Here is a 24,655-nt window from a genome sequence, read left to right as displayed (position 1 = left end):
TAATTGGAATACCAGCGATCTAAGATAATATTGCAAGACAAAAATACACATTTAATTTCTCCTTTGTGTGTGTGTGTGTGTGTGTGTGTGTGTGTGTGTGTGCACGCGTGCGCATGTGTGTGTTTTGCAATCTATGTATTGGGGCCCTTGAATCACAGCTGTTTATTTGATGCTGTATAAACAAATCGGTTTGTCAGTTCCCCTACTGATGGACAGTTGGGTTGTTTATGGTTTTGTTCTTTTTCTCTCTCACCAGCAGTGCCGTAAGACACATCCTTGATCCAAGCCTCCTTGTGCACACACGTACCAGTTTCTCTAAGATAGATACCAGGAGGCTGGCTTGCTGGGTCATAGAGTATTATTAACTCCCCTAGGAATTCTCGAATTGCCCTATGAAGTGAGTGTACTAATTTACAATTCTGCCATCAATGTTTGGGTTTCCATTTTCCTCTGACATTCCCACCTACACTTGGTATTATTAGATTTTTGTCTTCTGTTTTTGTTTTTTTTTTTTTTACATGGTAAGTGTGACATTTTGACAATGTCTGTCTGTTTTTAAATTTTCATTTCTTTGATTTACTGTATATTTTCTTGTTGGCCAATTAATCTTCCTTCTCTGTGAATGGCATGGGTCAACTGAGCTTATCATAGTGGTTGTCAGGGCTTCTTTATTTAAGTTGGCTACTAATCCTTCAGTTTCATGGATTGCAAACACCTTAGTCTATGGCTTACCTCCCTATTTTTGGTGTCTTTGACAGATAGAAATTTTTACACATTTTAACTAATTAAATTTATCAATCTTTTCCTTGTATTTAGACCCAACATGTGGAATATTCTGCTCATTCTTCTCTTCTTTCCCCCTTTCATATTGCTCTGGGGATAGAGTGCCAAAACTCTTCTGTCACATTTAGACTGAAAATGTTCACATGAACCATTTCAGGGTCAAAATTAGGCTCATGGAACACTGGGGACAAACCATGAGGTCCCTGTGGCACTGCTGAAACTGAATCCAACGTGAAATACCAGAGCAAGGAACAGATGTTTGCTTTAGGAAAACTGATAATGCCATCCTATTTCAGTGTTTACCTCTGCGTGTGGTATTAGCCATGGATGGTGATGTAGCATTTTACAAATACCAGTTTACCCTGGGCTTTGTTCTTCTTTTGGAATGAGTATCCATTTACAGTGTATATTTATTTAATGTCCAAAGCCCAGATGTTCCTTCTCTCCCGTTTTACAACATAGGATCAGTAAGGTTTCTATAATACCCTCCAGGAAATGATGCTAATTGAATCCAGAAGAGAAAAGAAAGAAAAGGTTTTAAGAAAGAGAAGTTTCGTTTACGGAGACACATTATCTCCTGGGTTCAAGTTGTCACATGATTTCGGACTACTTTGGGCCTGTAGGAGTGAACGCATTGATTCTAAATCTTCCAACTGTATTACATAGGCATTTTAAAACAGCTTCAGTAAGGTGTCTACATAACCAGGAATTCAAAGCAAAACAAAAATACAAGAAGGCAATTCACTTTTTTGCTGTCCGGGAAGCAATCGCATAGGAATCTGGAAGACTGCTGATGATTGTCTCTCTATGCCTCAGCTTAGCTGGAACTCTTGGAGCTTCAAACTCACCAGCCCTAGCCTTTCAACAATTTTTATTCTTTGAAAATAATTAGAACCAGAACCAGTTTACATCAAAGTGCTCAAGCGTCAAGATTGTAAACAGACACTTGTTAATTCCCAGATACAGGATTCCAGATTATTTACTAGCTTGGGAGTGTAAACCTGTGATTGTTTCCATTTTACATATTTTTCTCTAGGCTCTTTGGTCAATTTCCCAAAGCCAGTTTTTTTTCCTTTTAAACAAAGTCAAGATCCTCAGAAATATGCCTGCCTTATGTTTCCTAACAAAATGTATAATCTAATTGAGAAGGATCCTATCTTTCCCCCATAACACTTATCTAAAATGCAAGTGCAGACGTTTCTAGATAAGGCAGCAAAGGCCCTTGGGTTAGGGGTCCACCTTTGTTTTACAATTGGCCAAAAACTAGATGTTTAAAGGGAACATAAGATATGCAGTTATCTCTTGTGTTTTTTTTCTTGTAAATATTCTTTAAATGAAATGTCCATTTCCCTTTGAATTAAGTGAAAGATCCAAAGCAAACAACAGTGATCATGCGGTTACTCTGTAGGGATATTTTGTGGTTCTTAGAGCCCTTCCATTTCATTATTTACCATCTCGTTTGATCTTTACAACCTCTCTGATAGGATGGGCAGGGAAGGTGTGATTTAATATGTGAGTTTTGAGGTCTAGACCAGGCTGAGCTATTACAGGCCTCAGGAACAGGCAGCTCTCTGCTCAAGTTTATATACGCGGTTGAAAAACTTTTGTGGTCATCTTATTATGACAGCCTCCCATTTTATTGTACCTGAAAGTGTGGCTTGTTCCATCCAAAAGGTGAGTGTGAGAGTAGACTTAAATGCCTGTGAGTTTAAGCCCTTCTCCCCCAGGGGCCTTTCGCCAATAGCTCAAAGCGAGGGTTTGAAAGACCAACAAGCTTGTCACAGATCAGGACAATTTTGAGGCAAGGCTTACAGTCCAGAGTCCCAGGGAAACGTCTGGCTGAAGCTACTCTTCGCGCAGCCATGCCTGAGATCACAGTATTACTTGGTTTCCTCCCCTTCTCCGTCCTACTCTTCTAGCCCTTACACATCTCTCCATGATAAATTCCTTTTTTTAAAAAAAATTCTTTTTTTTTAATCTTTATTTCTTTTTGAGAGAGATACAGACAGACAGAGTGTGAGCAGGGGAGGAACAGAGAGAGTGGGAGACACAGAACCTGAAGCAGGCTCCAGGCTCTGAGCTGTTCACGCAGAGCCCGATGCGGGGCTTGAACTTACAAACTGTGAGATCATGACCCGAGCCAAAGTCAGATGCTTAACCACCTGAGCCACCCAGGCACTCCTCTCCATGATGAATTTCTAGTAGAGGAATCTGTGTCTCAGGGCCTGCCTTTAGGGAACCCCATCTAAGACACCTAGATGGCCAACACTCATTCTCTAGATCTCAGGTCAAATGTCACTTCTTAGGAATTCCTAACTAAAGTTCTCCTCCCGCCCCAACTGATGAGCATCTCTTCATGATAGCACATCCTAATAAAATTTTTATATGTGCTGGTTAGTCTTTGATCCTAAGACACATAAGGCAGGAGCCACGTGTGTTTGATTTAACATTGTGTCCCCAGTGCTTCGTATAGTAGCTCAGGAATAATCAATAAAGATTTATTAAATGGGGGGGAAAAAAGAGGACACTTTACGATGGCTATTGGAAAGTAAGGCCTAACTGAATTCTGCCTAATTCATATTTGGAAGGCGAGCAGGCTGCCTTAGAAATGCTTTTAAAGTGCAGACTCACATTAGCCCTTCTTTACCTTCGAGCAGCTCCAGCCGACAGTGCCAGACATCAAAGAAGGGATCTGGGAGTGAACTCATCGACGTGAAAATACCGACGGGCTCATTCTGGGGCAGTTCTGCTAGATGTCAACGTCTGCTAGACATTAACCAGAATATCCAGAATGCTATTAAACTCCATTTTCAGTAGTTTATTTCTTGAGATTATGTAAACATGACCAATTCAAACATGGCCTTGGTCATAAATACTGCAAGGGGGCTTTTTCTTTTAAGTAAATGTTTATTGAAGTATAACGTGTGTAAAGAGAAGGACAACTCCTGCGTCGCTCAAGGACTTTTCACAAAGGAATATTCCCGTGCAAATACCGTCTCGATCAAGCAACAAAGCAGGGACCCTGAAGATCCCTTGTTCCCCATTTCAGTGAACTGCTTCCTTCCTCCTCCCTAGAGATAAGGGCTATCCCGACTTCTATCACCAGTGATAGTCACCAATGTAACTAGGGCCAAGTTAATTAACACGTTCGTCACTGCACATAGTTACTTCTTTTTCGGTGAGAATGCTACTCTCAGAAAATGTCAAGTATGCCATGTGTGTCATGAACTAGAGTCCCCATGCTGTACATTAGACCCTCAGGACTTACTCATCTTGACTGGATGTTTGTGCCCTTTGACCAATGTCTTCCCAGTTTCCCCACCCCCTAGGGCCTGGCAACCACCAATATATTCTCTGTTTCTGGGAGTCTGACTTTTTTCAGACGCCATGTATGTGGGATACCATGTAGTGTTTGTCTTTCTGTCTCCGTCTTACTTCACGTAGCAGAACGCCCTCCAGGTTCATCCATGTTGTCACATGTGGCAGGATTTCCTTCTTCTTTTATGGCTGGACAATATTCATTGTATATACATGTCACATCTTCTTTATCCATTCATCTGTTGACAGACATGTAGGTTGTTTCCACATCTTGACTACTGTAAACAATCATGCAATGAACATGAACGTGCAGATATCTTTTGGGGATCCTGTTTTCATTTCCTTTGGGTATCTACTCAAAAATACAGATTGCTGGCTCGTGTGGTAGTTATTTTTAATTTTTTGAGGAACTGTTGTACTGTTTTCCATAGTGACTGTACCGATTTGCATTCCCATCAACAGTGCACAAGGGGTCCCTTCTCTCCACATCCTTGCCAGCTCGTATCTATTGTCTTTTGAATAATAGCCATTCTAACAGATGTGAGGTGATATCTCATTGTGGTTTTGATTTTGCATTTCCCTGATGATTAGTAACGTTGAGCAGCTTTTTATATATCCGTTGGCCACTTGTATGTCTTCTTCAGAAAAATGTCCACTCAGATCCTTTGCCTATTTTTTTTTTTATTGGATTGTTCGTTTTCTTGTTTTTCAGTTGTAAGAGTTCCTTATGTATTCTGGATGTTAAATCCTTATTGGATATAAGGTTTGCAAATATTTTCTCCTGTTCCATAGGTTGTCTTTTCAATTTGCTGGTAGTTGCCTTTGCTGTGCAGTAACTTTTTGGTTTATGTTGTCCTCCTTATTTATTTTCCCTTTTGTTGCCTGTGCCTTTCGTGTCCTATCCCAAAGACAACTGCCTAGACCAGTGGCAATGATTAGTTTTGCCTATTTTGAACTATGTGTAAATTGAATCATATAGCTTATATTCCTCCATGCTGATTTCTTTAATTCAATGTTATATTTGTGTGATGCATTCATTTTTTTCGATGTAGTGGTAGTTTGTTCATTTTCTCTGTTCTGTGCTATTCCTTTATGTGAATATGTCACGTAAACAAATATACCACAGTCAGTACTGATTTGCATTCCTTTAGCAATACGTGAATTCCCAATCTTCACCAGGACTAGGCAATACCACCTTCTCAGCTCGTCTTGTGAGCGTGTCGTATTATCTCATTGTGGTTTTATTTTATTATTGTTATTGTTATTATTTTTAGGGAGAGAGAGGGCAAGCAGGGGAGAGGGCAGAGGGGGAGAGAGAGTCTTCAGCAGGGTCCATGCTCAGCTTGGACCCTGATATGGGACCTGATCTCACAACCCTGGGATCATGACCTGAGCCAAAATCAAGAGTCATTCAACTGGCTGAGCCACCCAGATCGCCCCTTCACTGTAGTTTTAATTTGCAGTTATCTGATCTCTACTGACGTTGAGCGTCTTTTCATATGTTAATTGGTCAATTTAATATCCTCTTTGGTAAAGTGACTGTTCAAGACTTTTGCCCAAGGCTTTTAAAAATGGTTATGTGCCTTTTTTTTTTATTATTGTATGAGTCTTTTAAATGTAAACTGCATATAAGTCTTTTGTTGGATATATGGGATGAAAATGTCTTCTACTCTCTGCTATTGGGGGCTTTTAAAAAGGGGGCTGGGAGTTCGTTGTGTAGAAATTAGAATCATGAGCCCTCCTTGGCTCTCAAGAAAGTGGACATTTGAAGATAAAGGAAGAGGAACCCAGATCTTGCGCTCTTTAAGTCTATTGCAACTTTCTCGAAGTAGGATTCCAAGAGCAGCTGGGTATGCTTCATGTACTTGATATAATTAATCATTGTTTATTTGCCTATTCTCTCACATGCTACAAGAGTGTCATTAGCCATTGATATTCCAGCAGAGTATATCACACATAATAATGTAGTACTGTATAATTAGGTTAATGGATACTTGAATAACTACTGTGGTCGTGCACTACGCTGAAGGCACAAAAATAGTATGTCAGCATGCCTTCACCTGGTGAGATGTTAGAGCCCTGTTGGGATACTTTTGTATCTGTTATCTTGTTTGATCACATGAAGGTAGGGTGATGACCAGACTGGTGAAATAGAAAAATATATTCTCCTGCTCCTCAAACCTTTGTTTTCAGTTAGTCATTGCCCTAATTCTACAAGATCTTTATTTCCAGGAAATGCCTTGGTCTCATTGTGATAGCCTGACTCATTAATAACTGATGAAATTCTCTTTCTCAAAATGACTAATTTAAATAAAACATGCACAAATGACTTAGCTATATTTTTAGGAAACTACAAGGAAAAAAAGTCCAGAAAATAGGGATACTTTGTTCCCTGCCATCCACCCACACTGCTTAAATAATAGATTTCAGTCAACTGAAATCATACAGAATTTATGAAGGGCAAATCTCACAAGGTGCTCTATTATCCTAAACATCGGAGAGCCGTAAAAGGGTATACGATGTAGTTCCTACCTCGAAGAGCTTTTAACACGTTGGTGGTGATGGTGGTGTGCGTCTGTGTGTGGAAGAAAAGTTCAAGAAGGTGACAACGCCAACAATGACAACACGAACAAGGCCCCCGCCAAGTGAGAGGAAGCAGAGTCGCAGGAAGCATTACTTTGGATTTATTATAATGAAGAGGAATGGTTGTATTCATTAGGATAATGGAGCCTGCGACTACAACGGTAGTCCCAAAACGTGTAATCCCTCAAACGCAGCGAAACGTTCTCAGTCATCAAAAGTTAAAGACAGGTGTTCCTGACTGGTGGTTGATTCCGCTCCAAATGGCAAGTTAGAGACCTAGGTCCTTTCGTATTGTGGGCCCACCGTGTTCAACGTATAGCTTCCAGGTTTGCTAGGCTTGTCCCCATGAAGCTGGCAGAAGGAGAAAGAACATGGAAGACGGGACGTTTGAATAGCCTGATCTGAACGTCACTTCCACTCAAGTTCCATTGGCTGGAACTTCACCATGTGGCCCACAGCTCACTGCGAGGCGGGGGGTCGGGAAGTGTAATCCCGCTGTGTGTCCGGGAGAAGAGATGGGTTTGTTGGTCACCTAGCAGCGTCTGCCACAGGCTTCATGGTGGCAGGGCACTGAAGATCGGTCTTGAAGTGACGTGGAGTATTTTGACAGAGATCCGAAAGCATTAATCCGGGTAAAACGCAAAGCATGAAAAAGGACGCAGGAGTAGTTGACAACAGCAAAAATGGGAGCGCACCCTCGGAAAATGAGAAATGGTCCGGTTATGAGGAGCTTGGCGTGGGCTGCATGAGAGAAACCGATGGAACGATAGGTGGGGGCTGTTTCCAACCTAAAGCCGCATTTTTAGAGGTTTGCAACTCATCCCCAGAAGCTTACACCCACCAGGGGGCTTCTGGTTTTGTTTTGTTTTGTTTTGTTTTGTTTTGTTTTGTTTTGTTTTGTTTTGTTTTGTTTAACTACCAGAACTCAACTCCCACTTGCAGGACAGTTGGGGTTGAGATTGATTTTCTTGCTTTTGCTTCCAACTCTGGCCTTTCCTAGAAAGTGAGTTCTTCTGTTTGTCTCCACCACGTGGTGGCAGCGGCCAAGAGGGGGTGAAGACCCTCAGTGTGAGCGGCTTCATTCTGAGCTGTCAGAAATCTCCAGGGGGGTCTCCTGTGGAAACACCAGTCTAGAGCATGGTATTTGCTGAATGCTGTGTTTGGGATGGATCCCAAGTTCAGTAGAGGGGGGAGGGCGGTGGGGGGTGGGGGCAGGGAATTCCTTTCTTACTCTAGGACACCATCAGCTCATGCTCAGGATCCCGGGATTGAATTACCCACATTGTTATCTTAGCTTGCATAGCTGCGTCTGGGGCTCCTAGTTATGGAAGTATCCGGTCCTCTAAAACTCCAGCCTCAGCCCTCAGCCGTATGACCTCCTGACAGTGATTAATTGGGAAGGGTGGGAGCTAGGGAAATCCTTTCCCCTCCCTTTAGATCTGCCAACTTGGCTTTGAACCTGCAAGAATGTCTGAGCCGGGAAATGTATGTCCACCCGCTTTTCTTACCCTTATGTCTGTTCCATGCTGCGCATTCTATTTGGCAATCATATGCAGTCATATTTGCTAAATGAACTTTGACCTAGGCTTTACTCTGTGCTGACACTGGGAAGCTTCTGTGTGACTTATTCTACCTCCTTCCTTTAGCTTCTGACTATGAAATTAATGGCTGTGAAAATTTACCTTTGATCTACAGTTTGGGGAGGATTTCTTTCATTGTGCCTACCAGGATATAAGTGTGATTTGTGTATCTTTCTTAGGCCACTAAAAAAAAAAATACACAACAGAACCTTTGCTATAACCCTGGAACATCTAAAAAGTGCTTCTTTTCAAAGCAAACTTGAAAGAGATTTAGCACAAAATTTTTCCAGATCTTGAACACATCAACTATATTTGGTATTATGGAAAGGAAGGTGTTTGCTTTCCTGTGGCAAGCGTTTCTAGATATTCTGTTTTCTCCAGCTGGCCACAAAGTAAAACCTAAAGAAAACAAAAAAACCTAATGAAATCATGATTGCATTGTGTCCTCTGTCCTTTAGGCATCTTTCTTCCTCTTCTTCACCAAGACACCCGTCCTGGTTCCCGTTCCTGGCCACCTTCTGTGCTTATACCCTTTGAGAAACTAGATCTTGTTAGCGGCAGGCATTTGGTGTTTTTTTGCTTTTTGTTGCTTGCTTGTGGGAAAGATGAAATCCGTTAGGTCACTGGTACAGAACTGGATCATTCCCCAACATACTCTCTGAGATCTGTATGTCTCTTAAAACATTTGGGGCGACACCATGGTATCGTGGACTGGAACGTGAGCAGAAATTAAGCAGAATGTGGGTCCAGATTCTAGCTCTGCCTCTTACCTCTGTGGAATCTTAAACAAAACACGTGACCTCTCTACTCTGCTGAGCCTGAATTGTGACAGCATTGATTAGTTTTAGCTGTCCTTGAAGTGGATGTAAATGGGACGTTACAGTGTGTATTTTCTTGTTCCCCGTTTCTTTTACGTGATATAATGTGTGTGAGATTCATCGTGGGGTTGCATGTAGCGGTGGTATGCTCAGCGAAATTTAAGGGAGCGCCTTCTGTATCACAGAGCCTCTGTCCGTTCTACTCAGTGGACATCCGGGTGGTTTCGGTTCTTCCGAATCGTGATTCTGTGATCATTTTGTGTAAAATCTTGTGTTCGTATTCTGTTGCGCACTGTCCTACACTGGGCTCCCCCGGAAGCAGCTCGGAGAGAGATTTGCTTGTGGGAAGTTTATTCCTTTCTGCCCATCCAGATCAAACATGTCTTCAAAACCAGCACCTGCCGGGGGGAGTGAGGCAGGGGATTGGACAGAAAGAGAGAGGTTGGACTGCAGTGCGGTCACGACAAAGACCTCAGCCAACCTATGCGGATCTCTGGAGCTAAAATGGCCCTACAGAGTTAGGCCAAATAGGGGCAAGGAGGCTAGACCTTTAAATATCCCACATTGACCAGACATTGGATGTGGACTGACCCAGGAAAGGGAGCATGATATTTTTAAAGTTTGTTTATTTATTTTGAGGGAGACAGAGACGGTGCGAGCAGGGAAGGGTCAGAGGGGGAGGGAGAGAGAGAATCCCAAGCAGGCTCCATGCTGCCAGCTGCAGAGCCTGAGGCAGGGCTTGAACCTGCAAATCGTGAGAGTATGACCTAAGCTGAAACCAAGAGTCAGACGCTTAACCGACTGAGCCACCCCAAAGTGGTGCCCCACTTTGGTGCCCCAAAAGGAGCATGATTTTGAGTGAGACATCTCTCTTTAACAGAGAGTAGGAGACATATCTGTGAGCTGTTAGCTATCAACATTTCTAACAGCTGGTAGAGTAAGTCTTTCGATCCTAAAAGTCCTACAGTGTGTGTGTGTGTGTGTGTGTGTGTGTGTGTGTGTGTCTGTAGATACTGTCCAACAATATTCCAAAGTGTTTGTAACCAACCTCCCTCTCAATTTAGATTCTGAACTCCCCAAGTGGGATCTTACCATAAAGATAAAGGAACATTTATAGAAGGGAAACATAAATGCGAATATTCTATACGTTAACTTAATATTTTCTGTGTTATGGGGAAAGCAAAACCGAGAAACATCGGAATAGGCTATTTGTCGTTTTCTACCTTAGGGCTTAACATCCTGAAAAATGTCAACACTGATCAGAATGTTCCAAAGTCTAGTTATGGAGTTAATAAATTCTAAAGACTTCCTTCTGTGCTGAGAAAAGAAAGGAAAAGAGATATGAATTGACTGTTGCCTTGAATTTAATTTTTCAGAGTGGCCAAATCGATGAAGGTTCCTGTGTATGAGACCCCAGCTGGATGGAGATTCTTCTCAAATCTGATGGACTCAGGACGGTGCTCTCTGTGTGGAGAAGAGAGCTTTGGCACTGGTAGGTTTTGCTGACGTAATGTTACTGGAGAGGGTGCCTATACCCTCTGTGACCCCAGTTTGGAGACCTGTGAGCTCACTGTGAATCAAATGCTAGAGGAAGAGATAATTAGAGGGAAAAAAATCAGAGAAACCTGGGGGGGTATGTGCTATGATACCCTCATCTCTTCTGTCCATTTTTTTTTTTTTTTTTTGGTTTTTATTTGGGTCATATGTAATTCTACTTTGAATTTTTTGAGGAACCTCCATCTTGTTTCCCATGGTGGCCGTACCAGTTTCTATTCCCGCCAACAACGCATGAGGGTTCCCCTTTTACCGCATCCTGTTGTTTCTTGTGTGGTTGATTTTAGCCATTATGACAAGTATCAGGTGACATCTCATTGTGGTTTTGATTTACATTTCCCTGATGATTAGTGATGTTGAACATCTTTTCATATGTCTGTTGACCATCTGTGTGTCGTCTTTGGAAAAATCTCCCTTCAGGTCCTCTGCCCATATTTTAATCAGATTGTTTGGTTTTTTTTTTTTTTTTTTTTTTGGTGTTGAGCTTCATAAGTTCTTTATATATTTTGGATACTTAACCCTTATCAGGTATATTATTTGCAAATATCTTCTTCCATTCAGTAGGTTGCCTTTTTGGTTTGTTGATAGTTTCCTTTGCTGTGCAGAAACTTTTATTCTGATGTAGTCTCAATAGTTTATTTTTGCTTTTGTTTCCCTTGCCTTAGGAGACATATCTGGAAAAATGTTGCTATGGCCCATGTCAGAGAAACTGTCTGTTTTCTAGGATTTTTTATGGTTTCATGTCTCACACTTAGGTCTTTAATCCATTTGGAGTTTATTTTTGTGTATGATGTATATTTACCCCAAGGAAACGAAAACACTAATTTGGAAAGATATATGCACCTCTGTTTTCATTGTGGCAGTATTTACAATAGCCAAGATATGGAAGCAACCCAAGTGTCCATTGACAGATGAATGGATAAGGAAGATGTGGTGTAGTGTGGCGTGTGTGTGTGTGTGTGTGTACATCCATCCATCCATCCATCCATCCATCCATCCATCCATACAGTGGAATATTACTCAGCCATAAGAAGAATGTGACCTTGCCTTTTGCAACAACATGGATGGACCCAGAGGGCACTGAGTGAAATTGGTCCATCAGAGAAAAGCAAGTACTGTATGATTTCACTCCAATGTCGAATTTGAGAAACAAATGAATAAAGGAACAAAGATACAAGCCAGAAAACCCTCTAGACTCCTTTTTAAAAAAATTTCTTTATTCTTGAGAGAGAGAGAGAGAGAGAGAGAGAGAGCAAGTGGGGGAGGGACAGAGAGAGAGAGGGAGACAGGACTCAGGACCTCTGCTTAGTACTGGTGTAAGATTCTGAGCCCAGAAAGGTTTCCTACCCTTTCTCCAAAGGGAGAAGGTTTTTGCTTCAAACCCTATTCCCGTAGCAGCGGATTTTTGCATGGGCTTTCAGGATGAGAAAGTTTGCAACTTGTGCCTCCAAAAGTTTAAGCCTGTTGTTTCCTGTGAAGGAAAGGTTTGGGGAACTCAAAGGGCTTCATGCTTATGTCTCAGAAGCTCCTCCTTACCTGCATGCCTGCACCACCATATCTCTCTCTCTCTGTGTTTCCAGTCTTTTCTGTGATCACCCAGTGACTTGGAAGTGTGTCCCTTGTTTCTGGGGATTCCAAGCCATTTTAAACTAACATGACTAACATGACTATACTTGGCCTTTAAGAATTTTTGAGCCTCTTATGTGACTTCTTAGTTTTTACTTATATGGAAGCATCCTCTTTTTCCTATGCTCTCCCAAAGGGGTGACAGTTTTGTGTCTTGTTTCTCCTTGAAGGGAGTTGTCAGTTTTTGGAATTCACTTTACTTTATTTGCCTTGTGACCTCAGGTTTCTGATGGGTTCAAGAAAAGTTATGATTTGGTAGGTTTCTGGCCTTTTCTTATTACTGGGATAGGAGTAACATTCTCTTGGAGATTTCTACATCCTAAACAGAAATGCAGAAGTGGAACTCCAAAAGTAATTTTTAAATCATTTCTCTCCAGTGGGGCACCTGGGTGGCACAGTCAGTTAAGCGTCCGACTTCAGCCAGGTCACGGTCTCGCGGTCTGTGAGTTCGAGCCCCGCGTCAGGCTCTGGGCTGATGGCTCAGAGCCTGGAGCCTGTTTCCGATTCTGTGTCTCCCTCTCTCTCTGCCCCTCCCCTGTTCATGCTCTGTCTCTCTCTGTCCCAAAATAAATAAACGTTGAAAAAAAATTAAAAAAAAAATAAATAAAAATAAATCATTTCTCTCCTATTTTCACCCCTTCCTTAATAGTTTTTTCCAGTTGGGATCCAAAGATCTTTAATTTCGATTTTTTTTAACGTTTTATTTATTTTTGAGACAGGGAGAGACAGAGCATGAACAGGGGAGGGTCAGAGAGAGGGAGACATAGAATCGGAAACAGGCTCCACGTCTGAGCTGTCAGCACAGAGCCCGACGCGGGACTCTAACTCACGGACGGTGAGATCATGACCTGAGCCGAAGTCGGCTGCCTAACTGACTGAGCCACCTAGGTGCCCTGGGATCCAAAGATCTTAAGATTATAACTGATTGATATCTCTTAAGTATATTTTATCTTTTATTTTTTTATGCTTATTTATTTATTTTGAGAGATTGAGTGAACAAGGGAGAGGGATAGGGGGAGAGAATCCCAGGTAGGCTCCACGCTGTCAGTGCAGAGCCTAATGTGGGGCTCGAACCCACACACTGAGATCATGACCTAAGCTAAAACCAAGAGTTGGGTGCTCAATCACTGAACCACCCAGGTGTCCCCTCTCTTAAGTATCTTGTAATCTGCATATCGTCCTTTCATGTGTTCTCTAATTTATTAATTGAAGAAACTGGGCCATATGTCCTACAGAGCTTTCAACAGCTTTGATTTTAATGTTGATATCCTCGTTTTTCTTTCTAATTTCTTTGGTGCATATTCATATAAGGAGAAGCTATTGATTAATATGCCTTGTCTCTGAGGTGAAACCACCTTAGGACATTCTATTATTAATAGATATTTTCTTTTCTAGCATTTTCTTTTCTAAAAACTCTACAATCTCTTGTGACTTTTTTTAAGGTAGACAGTCATATAATCTATGACTGAAAGATTTTTTATATTTTGTTTTTTAATATTTATACCTCTTATGTCATATTCTTATTGCATTAGGTATAATCTTCAAAATTGCATTTTAAAATAATGGTGATAACTCATGACTTTAATGGAAACGGATTGACTATTTTACTGTCGTGATTGCTTTTTGATGGGGGTAAAATCTTTATCAGATTTATGTAGATAATTTTTCCCATTCTCATTTTAGTTAGAATCTTATTAGAAACAGCTGTTGGATTTATCAGGTGCCCTTTCAGGACCTAGTGATACACTAATACTTTCTTTTTTATTATGAACGTTATGAAATATCATGATCGAGGTGCGGATGTCAAACCATCCTTGAATTCCTGAGACTAAAGTTCTGTTTGGTCATGCTTAAACAGATTGCTGTAAAACCACGTTAACTGGTCATAATGACAGCACTTCAGGCTATGTTGGGGTTCTGAAGAAGTTTCATCCTGGGCAGTTTTCTTCTCTTACCCAAACTGGGTAGACCCTGAACTTGAAGGTATTTAGAATACAAGTGCTTAAGATCACACCTTAAGAAACTCAGGTCTTTGGTTACATAATTAGAAAGATGCACAGATGATATTCTACAATGCACAAACTTTAAGTGTCCATGATGGAGGAATAGCAAAAATGCTGTGGGAGATGCGAAAATGCTTTGGGACTGGAGGTTCAAAGGAGACTCCAGGAAAGATCTGGAAGCTGGGCTAGTTCTTAAAGAATGGGAAGGATTTGTACACACAGAGATGAAAGGACCGGGCCTTGCCAGATGGAGGGATCGGTGCCAAGAAAGAAAAAAGAGGTTGGAGAGCAGGGGATATGTGTTACCAGTAGCCAGTTGTTTGGTTTTTCTGAAGACATGTTTTCCAAATACGAATCAAGACTCATTTGGGGTCACGAGATTAGTGAAATGTCATGAGCAGCTTGTGAAAAGCAACTGCGTAGGCTAGAAACCTGTTGGAATGCATCGTGTTTAGTAAAGGTAAACGTTTATTCTGAGAAGTGTGTATATATAAACGTGCCCACAAGTATCTATGTGTATGCTTGGTCTCCTTGGAACGTGTGCTTATTGTGGGTCGTGGCCAAAAATTTCTGGAAAAGACAGGCCTGTAGCGGAGGTCAGCAAACGTTTCTAGAAAGGGGTTGGAGAGTAAACACTGAGGATTTTGCAGACTACTGCCTCTTTCGCGGTTCCTCAGCACTGCCTCTGTAGCACAGACGTGGCCATAGACAATACATAAGTGGACAAGGAGGGCTGTGCTTCGGTAAAAACTTACGTAGAAAAATAGGCAAATCTCTGATGTGTAGGATGGGTTAGAGGAGGGATTATCAAGAAGCAGTACCAGGAGGAGAGGTGAGGAGGGGTCAGTTTGTGAAGCCTTTCACCTGCCTAGCTTAGATGATGGGGCATGATTCGACCGGAACTGGGGAACCATGTTCTGCACTGAAGGGACTTCTGCTCGCAGACACCTTACAGAGCCCGATGCGGGGCTCAAACCCACGAACCGGGAGATCATGACTTGAGCCAAAACCAAGAGTCAGATACCTACTTGCCACCCACGTGCCCCTACTTGCAGGCACCTCTCGGCAAACTTTGCTCTCGGACAGTTACGCAGATTGCAACTTGTAGGCTGGCCTAGAAGGGGATTTTAAAAGTCTCTCGCAGTCGGGCTTAGTTACCAGTTTTTCCTTTTAAGGAGCATGAGGCATTGCCGCCTCCGCCATTCTTCAGGTTCAGGTGACTTTAGCCTCATTAGCCTGATTTGACAGATAAAGCTCCTGAGCCCCAGAAGTAGTGAAGTGACTCACGTGGGGCCCCCTGGCTTGGAAAATGTCCCCGCTTGAATTACATGACCATTGACCCGAAAGACTGGTTTCCTGCCCTACACTGTGCCATTTTCCACCGTGTCGATCACTCTTTCTGATGAAAGCATTGACGAATTTTATTTTTCAAGCACTCAGCAGGAAAGAACTATTAGGTGGCCTCAGTAGCTAGACCACTCAGTCTTGCAAGGAGAAAATAGCTTCATTCTGCTCTTATTCTGGGCTTTATTAATGCCAGTTTTTGAGAAGCACTGAGCTGGTGTGTCAGAATCACCTGGGAAACTTGCTAAAAATACGTATTTTCTATCCTACCCTTACTTGGAATATCAGGAAGGGTGGGGCCTGAGAATCTGCATTTTAAATGAGTATAGTTGTGTGGTTTTTTTTACAGTTTGTTTATTTTTGACAGAGAGAGTATGTGTGTGTCTGCATGAGCACGTGTGTGTGCGCACAGGTGTGGGGGAGAGGCAGAAAGAGAGAGAGAGAGAGAGAGAGAGAGAGAGAGAGAGAAAGAGAATCCTAAGCAGGCTCTGCACTGTCGCTGCAGAGCCCTATATGGGGCTTGAACTCATGAACCATGAGATCGTGACCTGAGCCGAAATCAGGAGTCAAACACTCAACTGACTTAGCCACCCAGGCGCCCCTGTGATTTTGATGTGCAGTCAAGAGTAGAAACCATGGCTCTCATGAAAACCAGTATTTTTGTTTCCTTCAGGAATGGTAGAAAGAGTATCCTTGATGTGCCACGGGGTGTGGTCCAGGAAGTCTAGAGTCCCCCAAATGTGAGGCTGATGAGTATATTCAAGACCCTTACCTGTCAGTCACAAACAAGGCGCATGGCCTCTCTGACCCTCAGGTCCAGTCTGTAAAAGTCAGCTGATCATGGGAATTCCCTACCTTCCTTGAGACGTGATTTTCAGAAACAAGTGAGCTAACTAAGGGAGGAGAGAGTGACAGATGGAAAGTTTTAGACCTGAGACTGCAGAGGTGCTTCTAAAAGTATCCAAGCTTTCTGGAGTGGAGGCCTTTTTCTGTGTCCCCGGGGCATGGATCTGTGTACCAACTAGGAATGCATATTTCAGTGCCAAGAGAACTTGAAAATATGGATCTGACTCAGGCGCAAGAATGTGAAGCTTTTTTTTCCAAGATGAGCAAGATGTATTCTGAGTGGAAGTTTCCCTTGCCAGCTTCTTGAGCTCCTAGAACTTTCCAAAGTGACAAGCTGGTCATAGGATCGGAGTTCAAGCTTCTCTCCTATGGAAAGGTCCAGATCCTGGACAATAAGAAACCTGTATTTATGACTCTGTCAGAGAACCAAAGTCACTTAAGAAGCCAGACCATCGTTTGTGCTAGTACTGGTACTCACCTACTTCCTGGGGAGAGCCTTGGAAAACTACTTTATAGAGAGAAGGGGTGCTTTATAAATTCTCAGATCTAAAGAGAAGAAAACTATTAATCTAAATGGCATTCTGGCTACTTTTTTAAAGTTCTGAATTTGAAGGAATCTGGACTTGTTCTCATACGCAAAAGGGGACAAATGAAACAAAACTAAGGTCAATAAAACCAAAATTTTGGAAGATTTTTTTTTTTCGCATTTGTTGATGAGGTCCTACTGGTTTCCATCATTGACATCAACTTTCTAAAAAGTGATACCATTTTGAGAATGTATGAATTGTTACAGCCCGAAGCATTTTCCCTTACGGGCAACACAGAAGAATCACTATGTTCACGAAAGCCTGGGTGAGCTCCAAACTTGAACACCATCTTGAAAATTACTATTACTTTTATTATATATTTTTAAAAAGGTAATGTCAGCAGTCATACAAATTTGTCAAATCAAGCAATACAACAATGTTTATTATTGCCAAGGAAGCGCTCTCTGTGGAGTTTCTCACAATAATAATAATCTCTTTGAATGAGCACTGAGTATGTACTAGGGCATTGCTATGCCTTTTGTGTGCATCCATTCTTGAAGATTTGGAATTGAATCCAGGTCTCCTGTCACCAATATGACTTGTCCATCATTGTCACACCAGCTTTTTCCACTTGAACTTTGGAGTACAGCCTGGTGCTCTTGAAGTTGGCTATTTTTACATCTGCTCAACCTCTTGCAAAAAAAAGGGAGAGACCCAGAGTATGTGTGTATTCCACATCACAAGAAATTTCGAATTTTTGAGATGGGTTCAATCCCTCTGCATGCCATGCAGAAATTCTAAATGCCCCCGAGGACAGGGGCCATGACTATTTTGTTCAACTCTATTTCTTTGATAACTGGCAGGCTTTGAGTGTTTGCAGGTTAGATGGAAGGATAGAAAGAGGGATGGAATAATGGAAGGAAGTTAAGGTAGGAAGAAGAAATAAAGGATAGAAGGAAGCCTGGAAAAATGGATGGAAAGTGGATGAATTGAAAGAAAGAAAGAAATAAGGAGGAAACAAAGAATATCCATTTTGATATTTCTTCTTTGCATTGTTAGTACTTAACATTTTTGGCATTTTTGAGTGGATATACTTCTGGAGATCTGGGCATTTCTATCCCAAGATTTGGGAGGGTTCATAAAAACAAATGTAGACCACTTGAAAGGGATTGGGGGAGGGGTTTTATGAAGTACAGTAAAATCAGAGTTACGTAACATTTAAAAATAAAGTTTTGGTAATTTCAGTCATCGTGTAATGATTAGCGCAAATTATTAGCTAACAAAGGGCAGAATTCTAGGAAGACTCCTTCCCCAAACCTGTGTTAATGAATGGATTTAAAATTTTAAATAGTATTAAGTATTTGTAATTTGCTTGCTTTACTTACTTATTTCCTGTGTGTGTGTGTGTGTGTGTGTGTGTGTGTGTGTGTGGTTGTTGACAGTAAATAGCTGCAAATAGCCACATGTTCAACAGTAGGCTATGTTCTAGCTTTAGTGAGCTTTTGTAAGTGTTAAATTCTTACAGCCTTCAACCTAGACATTCTCTGCTCTATTGTCTTACGGTTTATAGTATTGACTTCTTTTCCAGTTGCTTTATGAAAGGAAATGTTCTTTCCCCTAATAGTGGTATAATTTATAACACCTCCTGGGCCATGCCTTTCCTTTTGTTTATATTTCACACAAGACCTATGTACATCCCAACTCGAGACTGGGTTCACAGTATTGCTGTTGAGCAAATATTGAATAGGTTCAACCGTCTCTTATTAGACAACGATGTTACTTAACATTGTACACTTTCCAAAAGGTAAAATAAGGGCAAATTTTAGTCCATTCCCCATCTAGATGATCACAAACTCTACAATGGGCTGTTTCCACTTCAGTAATTGGGACAGGCTGTGTGCACATGCGCAACTCAATCTAGGCCAGACCACAGTGCAGAGGGGCTCTGATTGACATCCCTGAGGGCCTCCTCATAAAGTCTGAAAACTGAAACTCCCTTCTTGCCCATCCACAAACTATCTACCCCTGTGCTGGGAAACAGATCTCCACCTGGAAGGGGAAGAATGTCTCTATCACATAAAATCCTTTTCTTGGGATCTCCCCAGTTCCAGTTGCATTGACCTTTCAATTCATCTTCTAAGCTGATGAAAAGTAGCAAGAGAGGGTGTGGGATGCCTACGTGTGAAGCAGAAGCAAAGGGGTGGACCTCGGAGGCTGTGTCCACACTTCCCGGTGCATTCTGGGACTGAGAAATCACTGTCCCCAGCCACAGATCGAAGGAGTCTAGATAGACCATGGGTTTCTTTTCATAGTGACTACTAAGAGACTTCTAATGAGGGGGCCCATCCCTTGGTATTTAAGATACTGTTCCTAAAATTGTTCTTGGAGGCTTCCCCATCTGCTCTCTAGTAGTTGCTAGGTGGCTCCACTGAGAACAAAGTATAGTGACTATGGTGGTTATGCCCTGTGGTTGCAGACTTTAAAATTTTTTTTTTCAACGTTTATTTATTTTTGGGGGGACAGAGAGAGACAGAGCATGAATGGGGGAGGGGCAGAGAGAGAGGGAGACACAGAATCGGAAACAGGCTCCAGGCTCTGAGCCATCAGCCCAGAGCCCGACGCGGGGCTCGAACTCACGGACTGCGAGATCGTGACCTGGCTGAAGTTGGACGCCCAACCGACTGCGCCACCCAGGCGCCCCATGGTTGCAGACTTTAAACCCTCTGGAGAAATTTCTGGTTCAGCTTGTGACCTGTCAAAGAGTAGTTCCCGGCGAGTTGTGTTGTTTTCATGAGCACTGGTGACAAAGAAAGAGGGTGGGATGTATGAGTTAGCAGATCCCACTGTGCCTTACCTTCCTGTGCTTCTGTGCTCATGTGAGGGAATTGTGTCAGCTGACCAGCCACCATATTGTTAATGCTTTCGCCTCCTCTGGGATGGATGGCTTGACTGCCTCGGGGCACATGTTAATGAAATAGTGCTTGCTAATACCTATTATTTCTTCAGCACCTCCTAAGTGACAGATGCCATGCTTAGGACCTCCTATACATTATTTCACTGAGATTTCTCAACGATGAAGTGGAGACCATACAGTAATTGAGGTTTAGGGAAGAAGATCAAGCCAAAAGCCAATGGCCAAGATAACACTGACAGAGTCAGCATTCAAACCCAAACTCACTGGCTCCATAGTACCCTGCTGTCCCTGTTTAAGGAAATGCAGAGGCGTCATTTACTCCCATGTGGTTATTCTTTTAGATGGGGATGGCATGAATGTCAGGGGACTTGGGAGAGCGGTGTCATGGGAGCAGCACCGCACCAGGAATTAAGACCTGGCTTCAGTCTCGACTCCCCCTCTGTGGGGTGGAACTGCCTTACACAGATGGCTTAGCTTCTCTGGGCCTCAGTTTTTCAATGGGATGATCTGTGACATTTTTTTCCAATGTAGCACTCCGGTTTCTGCTAGCTAGCTAGCTACTTTTAGTGAGGAGTGAATCCGATGAATTAGATCAAGCTACATACTAGGGTCTCACTCGGTCATTCATTTATTCATTCAATGAATATTTACTTCATACCTTCTATGAGCCAGGGCTCAGAGAGTGATGCGTAATTTCAGACACAGTCCCTTCCCTCAAGGGGCCTACTGGGTATTGCCATGATCAGGATATTAGTCAAATGCCCTACAGTATATTTGTATCAAACACTGTCATTGTCGTCTCGTCGTCATCATCATCATTGTCATCATCAAATATATTGCTAGATAACATTATTGGTGGGGATCTGGGTTGGCCACAGCTCTTTCTGCATCTGCCAGTTACTGCCATCCCACCTTTCTGAGCTGACAGCTGGCTCTTGTATACTGCAGATATATATCCTGACTGGCTTATACACGGAAGAGTTGTGCTGTTCTCCAATTGGTGGAAATTTTAGAGCATTTGCTTTTAAAAAGCATCCATTTTTAATCATGGAAAAGTGATGATTTTTCCATGAGCCTCGCTTTTTGGCAAGATGTGAAAAGCTGAATGTAAGTGGTTTGAAACATGGCGGGGGGGGGGGGGGACAAACAACACCAGCCCCCCAAAACCAACCTGTCCCAGTTCTATGGCATGTTTTCAAATCTCCCATTCACCTGCAAAGGGTGTCTCCCCGTTTTGCCTCATAACACCCTCTTTAGAAAAGACAAACCCTTGTCTTTGGTGGATAAAAAGAGGATGGGAAGAATTTCACTGCAAATGAGTGAAAACTGCATCCATAAATGGAAAGGCTGAATTGATAAGAGGAGAAAAGCAAAGGGAAATTGGCAACTTTCCCTGACTCTCTAGTGTGAGAAGGAAGAGGTGCGTGTTTGTGTCCCGTATCTTCAGAGGGTCTGCCTCTGCCTCAGCCGTGTGGGGCATTTCCCCTGCTGTGTTGCAGCCCCCAAGGACCACCGTCGTTCCTGGACTTTCTGGTGGCAGTGAAACCCATCAGCGGGAGAGCCATACTGCCCAGGTCTGAGTCTTGTTTTCACCCCTTAGTTACCGTGTGACCTCGTACAAATGGCCTACCCGTCATCTCTTATTTGTAAAAAGAGCAACTCAGTCGTGGAAATCAGCTCATCGATGTGTGAAGGAAGGTACTGAGTATAGATGGTGCTTGGTGCTCTGCTGTTCTCTTCTAAGAATGGAATGGAATCCGCTTTGTAATCCTCCTTCAAAAGCCAGTGCACACATACCTCCCGTCGTCGTTTCTGGTTCCACGAACTGCGTGTGCTATGGCAGGTGCTGAACCTGCACCAATCCCCAAAACCACCAGGGACCCCTTTGAGCAAGTGGCCTTTCTTATTAGGTGACCAACCATCCTGGTGCACCTAGGGCTCAGAGGTTTTTTGGGATGTGGGACATTTACTCTTGTAATCGGTAGAGTCCCAGGCAAACGGGGATGCGTTGGTGACCCCGAAGTTGGCAAAACCCTCATAAGTTTTTCAGACAAAAAGGGCAGAGAGGAGGCATAATACTGAAGCCGAGTCCAGCAAAAGCCACCCGCTTGAGCAAGGCCAGTGGCATCCCCTGAACTATAGACCGGTGGCCTCTTTCTTCGTCACCATAGTTGAACAAAAAGAGGGAGAGGCTTAATTCACTACCCCTAAGCAATGTGTCCCTCATATAGAACTATTCTGACCACTCTTCTTCTAGAGCAGAGGCTCTCAACCCTGGCTGCCCGTGAGAATCACCCGAGGAACTTGAAAAAAAAAATCCTGATGCCTGGATCCCATTGCTAGAAATGCTAATTTTAATGGCCTGGAATGAGGCCCGAGCACTGCTATTTTCCAGAAGTTCTTTAGGTGATTCTGATGTGCAGCCGGGATACAGAATCACTAACCCCTGTTCCAGCTTGGGGCCTGCAACAGGTGCAAAATGATTTATATTTTCCTAATTGACAAACTCAGACTTTCCTGATCTGAGTCTCAGCTGAAATGACTTGATCTGTTGGCAACACGTGTGATGTTTTAGTGAGTTGATTTGCCCGGGCTGGGATTTCCGTTTGAAAAAAATTCCTTTGAGATGATTGAGTTCTCTCTTTGTTTTCCCCTTTCCTCTTGTGAGGCCTCTATACTTACCCGTGTACTGCCTGGCTCAAAGTAATTACAGTTTTAAAGCTGAGAAAATGCAAAGTTGAATTTGGGTGGCGGGGGGATAGGGAGATTTCTGATGAGAAAAAAACAAACACACATCTTTTTTTGTACCAACTTTTGCTGGAGGCCTGGTGGGAAAGAGCTGAGCGCCCTCCTTCTGGTATCCAGGTGGGGATGGCTGCTTCTCTGGGCTTTGGGCTGGGCTGGCCTGGATGGATGAAGGCTAGGCGAGCGATACCTAGGGCTTTGGGAATATGGCTCAAAGCTCCTGGTAAGGTCCTCAACCAGGAGGCCAGGATTCTAGAGGAAGCAGGTTTCAAAAATTGTACTGTTATTATTCAGTGCTAAAAAGAAATGAGCTGTCAAGCTATGAACATTCTTGGAGGAACCTTAAATGCATATTTTTAAAATGTTTATTTATTTTTGAGAGAGAGAAAGAGAGAAAGCAAGTGGTGGGTGGTGGGGGGAGGGCAGAGAGAGAGAGGGAGACGCAGAATCCGAAGCAGGCTCCAGGCTCTGAGCTGTCAGCACAGAGCCCGATGTGGGGCTTGAACTTACTAACCGTGAGATGATGACCTGAGCCAAAGTCAGACACTTAACTGACTGAGCCACGTGGGCACCCCCATTAAATGCATATTATTTAGTGCAAGAAGCCAGACTCCAGAGGCTCCATTCTGTGTGAGCCCAACTGTGTGATAATCTGGAAAATGCAAAACTATGAAGACGGCAGAAAGATTAGTAGTTTGCCATGTTTTTCAGAATCATTGAATGTTCGCCAAGAGCGAACCGTAGCATTAACTATGGACTTCAGGTGATAGTAACGCATGAGTGTATGTTCAACAGTTATAACAAATGTCCCACCGGAATGGGATTGGTGATAGTGGGGAATGTTGTGTTTGTGTGGCAACTCCCTGTACTTTTCATTCCCTTTTGCTGTGAGGTTGAAGGTAGGCTCAAAACTAAGCTTCTGCAGCTTTCCCCAAGGCCAAGGTGGACAGTTCAGCTTCACACCCCCTTGCCCGTCCCTACTTTCTGGTAGTTACTAAAACCTTACAGGACACTTCTGATTCGAGTCCTGTGAGACCCCCATGGAAGATGGTCGTAGTCAGTCTCTGTGTTCTAAAAAGCTATTACTTGGGGTGCGTGGGTGGCTCAGTCGGTTAAGCGTCCGACTTTGGCTTGGGTCGTGATCTCACAGTCTGTGAGTTTGAGCCCCATGTTGGGCTCTGTGCTGAGCGCTCAGAGCCTGGAGCCTGCTTCAGAGTCTCTGCCTCCTCTCTCTCTCTGCGCCCCCCCCCCCCACGCTTTGTCTCTCAAAAATAAATAAGCATTAAAAAATTAAAAAAGTAAATAAAACACTAGTACTCACCGGAAGAAATGGGATGATTGATAGGTTCAAAGCTCATCACCTCTTCATAAGGGGTAGCGATCCCTTTAATATCCCAAGTAGCTCTTTCATAAATGGAAGTGAACGGCTTCAAATGTGCATTTCTACATACCACCAAAAACTGAAAAAGTTTATTTTTTTCTTATAATGAAAAAATACATGTTTATTGTGGAAATAGGACAGAAGAAGAAAACACCTGCGATTCTACCACTTGGAAGATAACCACTGTCAGTGGTTTGGTGGTCATACTCTCCTTTACCTGTACACATACCCATAGACATATCTACAAACATTTTTCTACAAAAATATACCGAATATTCCTTCTTGGTAAACCGATTTTTTCCATTTGTGAGAATTGGATGAGCATCCTTCTTTCTTCTTCACTTCTTTGCACAATAAATTTTTGGATGGATTCTCCACAATTACCCTGGTGTTTAACAATTAGCATTTATTTTTTTCCAATTTTCCTCTCTTAGCTGCTTTAGCAAATGTCCTTGTGACTGAAGGGTAGAAAAAAAAAAAAAAGAATAGCTGGGTCCAAAGTTGGGTGATACTTTAAGACTCTTGATTATTATTGCCAAACTATTCTTAATCTTTATTTATTTTTGAGAGAGTGAGAGAGACAGAGTGAGAGCAGGGGAGGAGCAGAGAGAGAGGGAGACACAGAATCCGAAG

At 42.7% G+C, this 24,655-nt stretch overlaps 1 protein-coding gene across 2 annotated transcripts in view; it reads left to right on the top strand.

Moving 5' to 3' along the window:
• Window positions 1-24,655, top strand: part of PGM5 (phosphoglucomutase 5) — a 185,185-nt gene that overhangs the window by 101,634 nt on the left and 58,896 nt on the right. For both annotated transcript variants that reach the window (XM_047830922.1, XM_047830921.1), the window contains exon 7: window positions 10,459-10,574. In XM_047830922.1, the coding sequence (XP_047686878.1) occupies window positions 10,459-10,574 (116 nt within the window). The remainder of the gene's footprint in view (window positions 1-10,458; window positions 10,575-24,655) is intronic.

This window comes from Prionailurus viverrinus, chromosome D4 (assembly GCF_022837055.1).
Source record: "Prionailurus viverrinus isolate Anna chromosome D4, UM_Priviv_1.0, whole genome shotgun sequence".
NCBI lineage: Eukaryota > Metazoa > Chordata > Mammalia > Carnivora > Felidae > Prionailurus > Prionailurus viverrinus.
The sequence above is the reverse complement of the archived record's forward strand: the minus strand, read 5'-3'. Positions and strand labels throughout refer to the sequence as shown.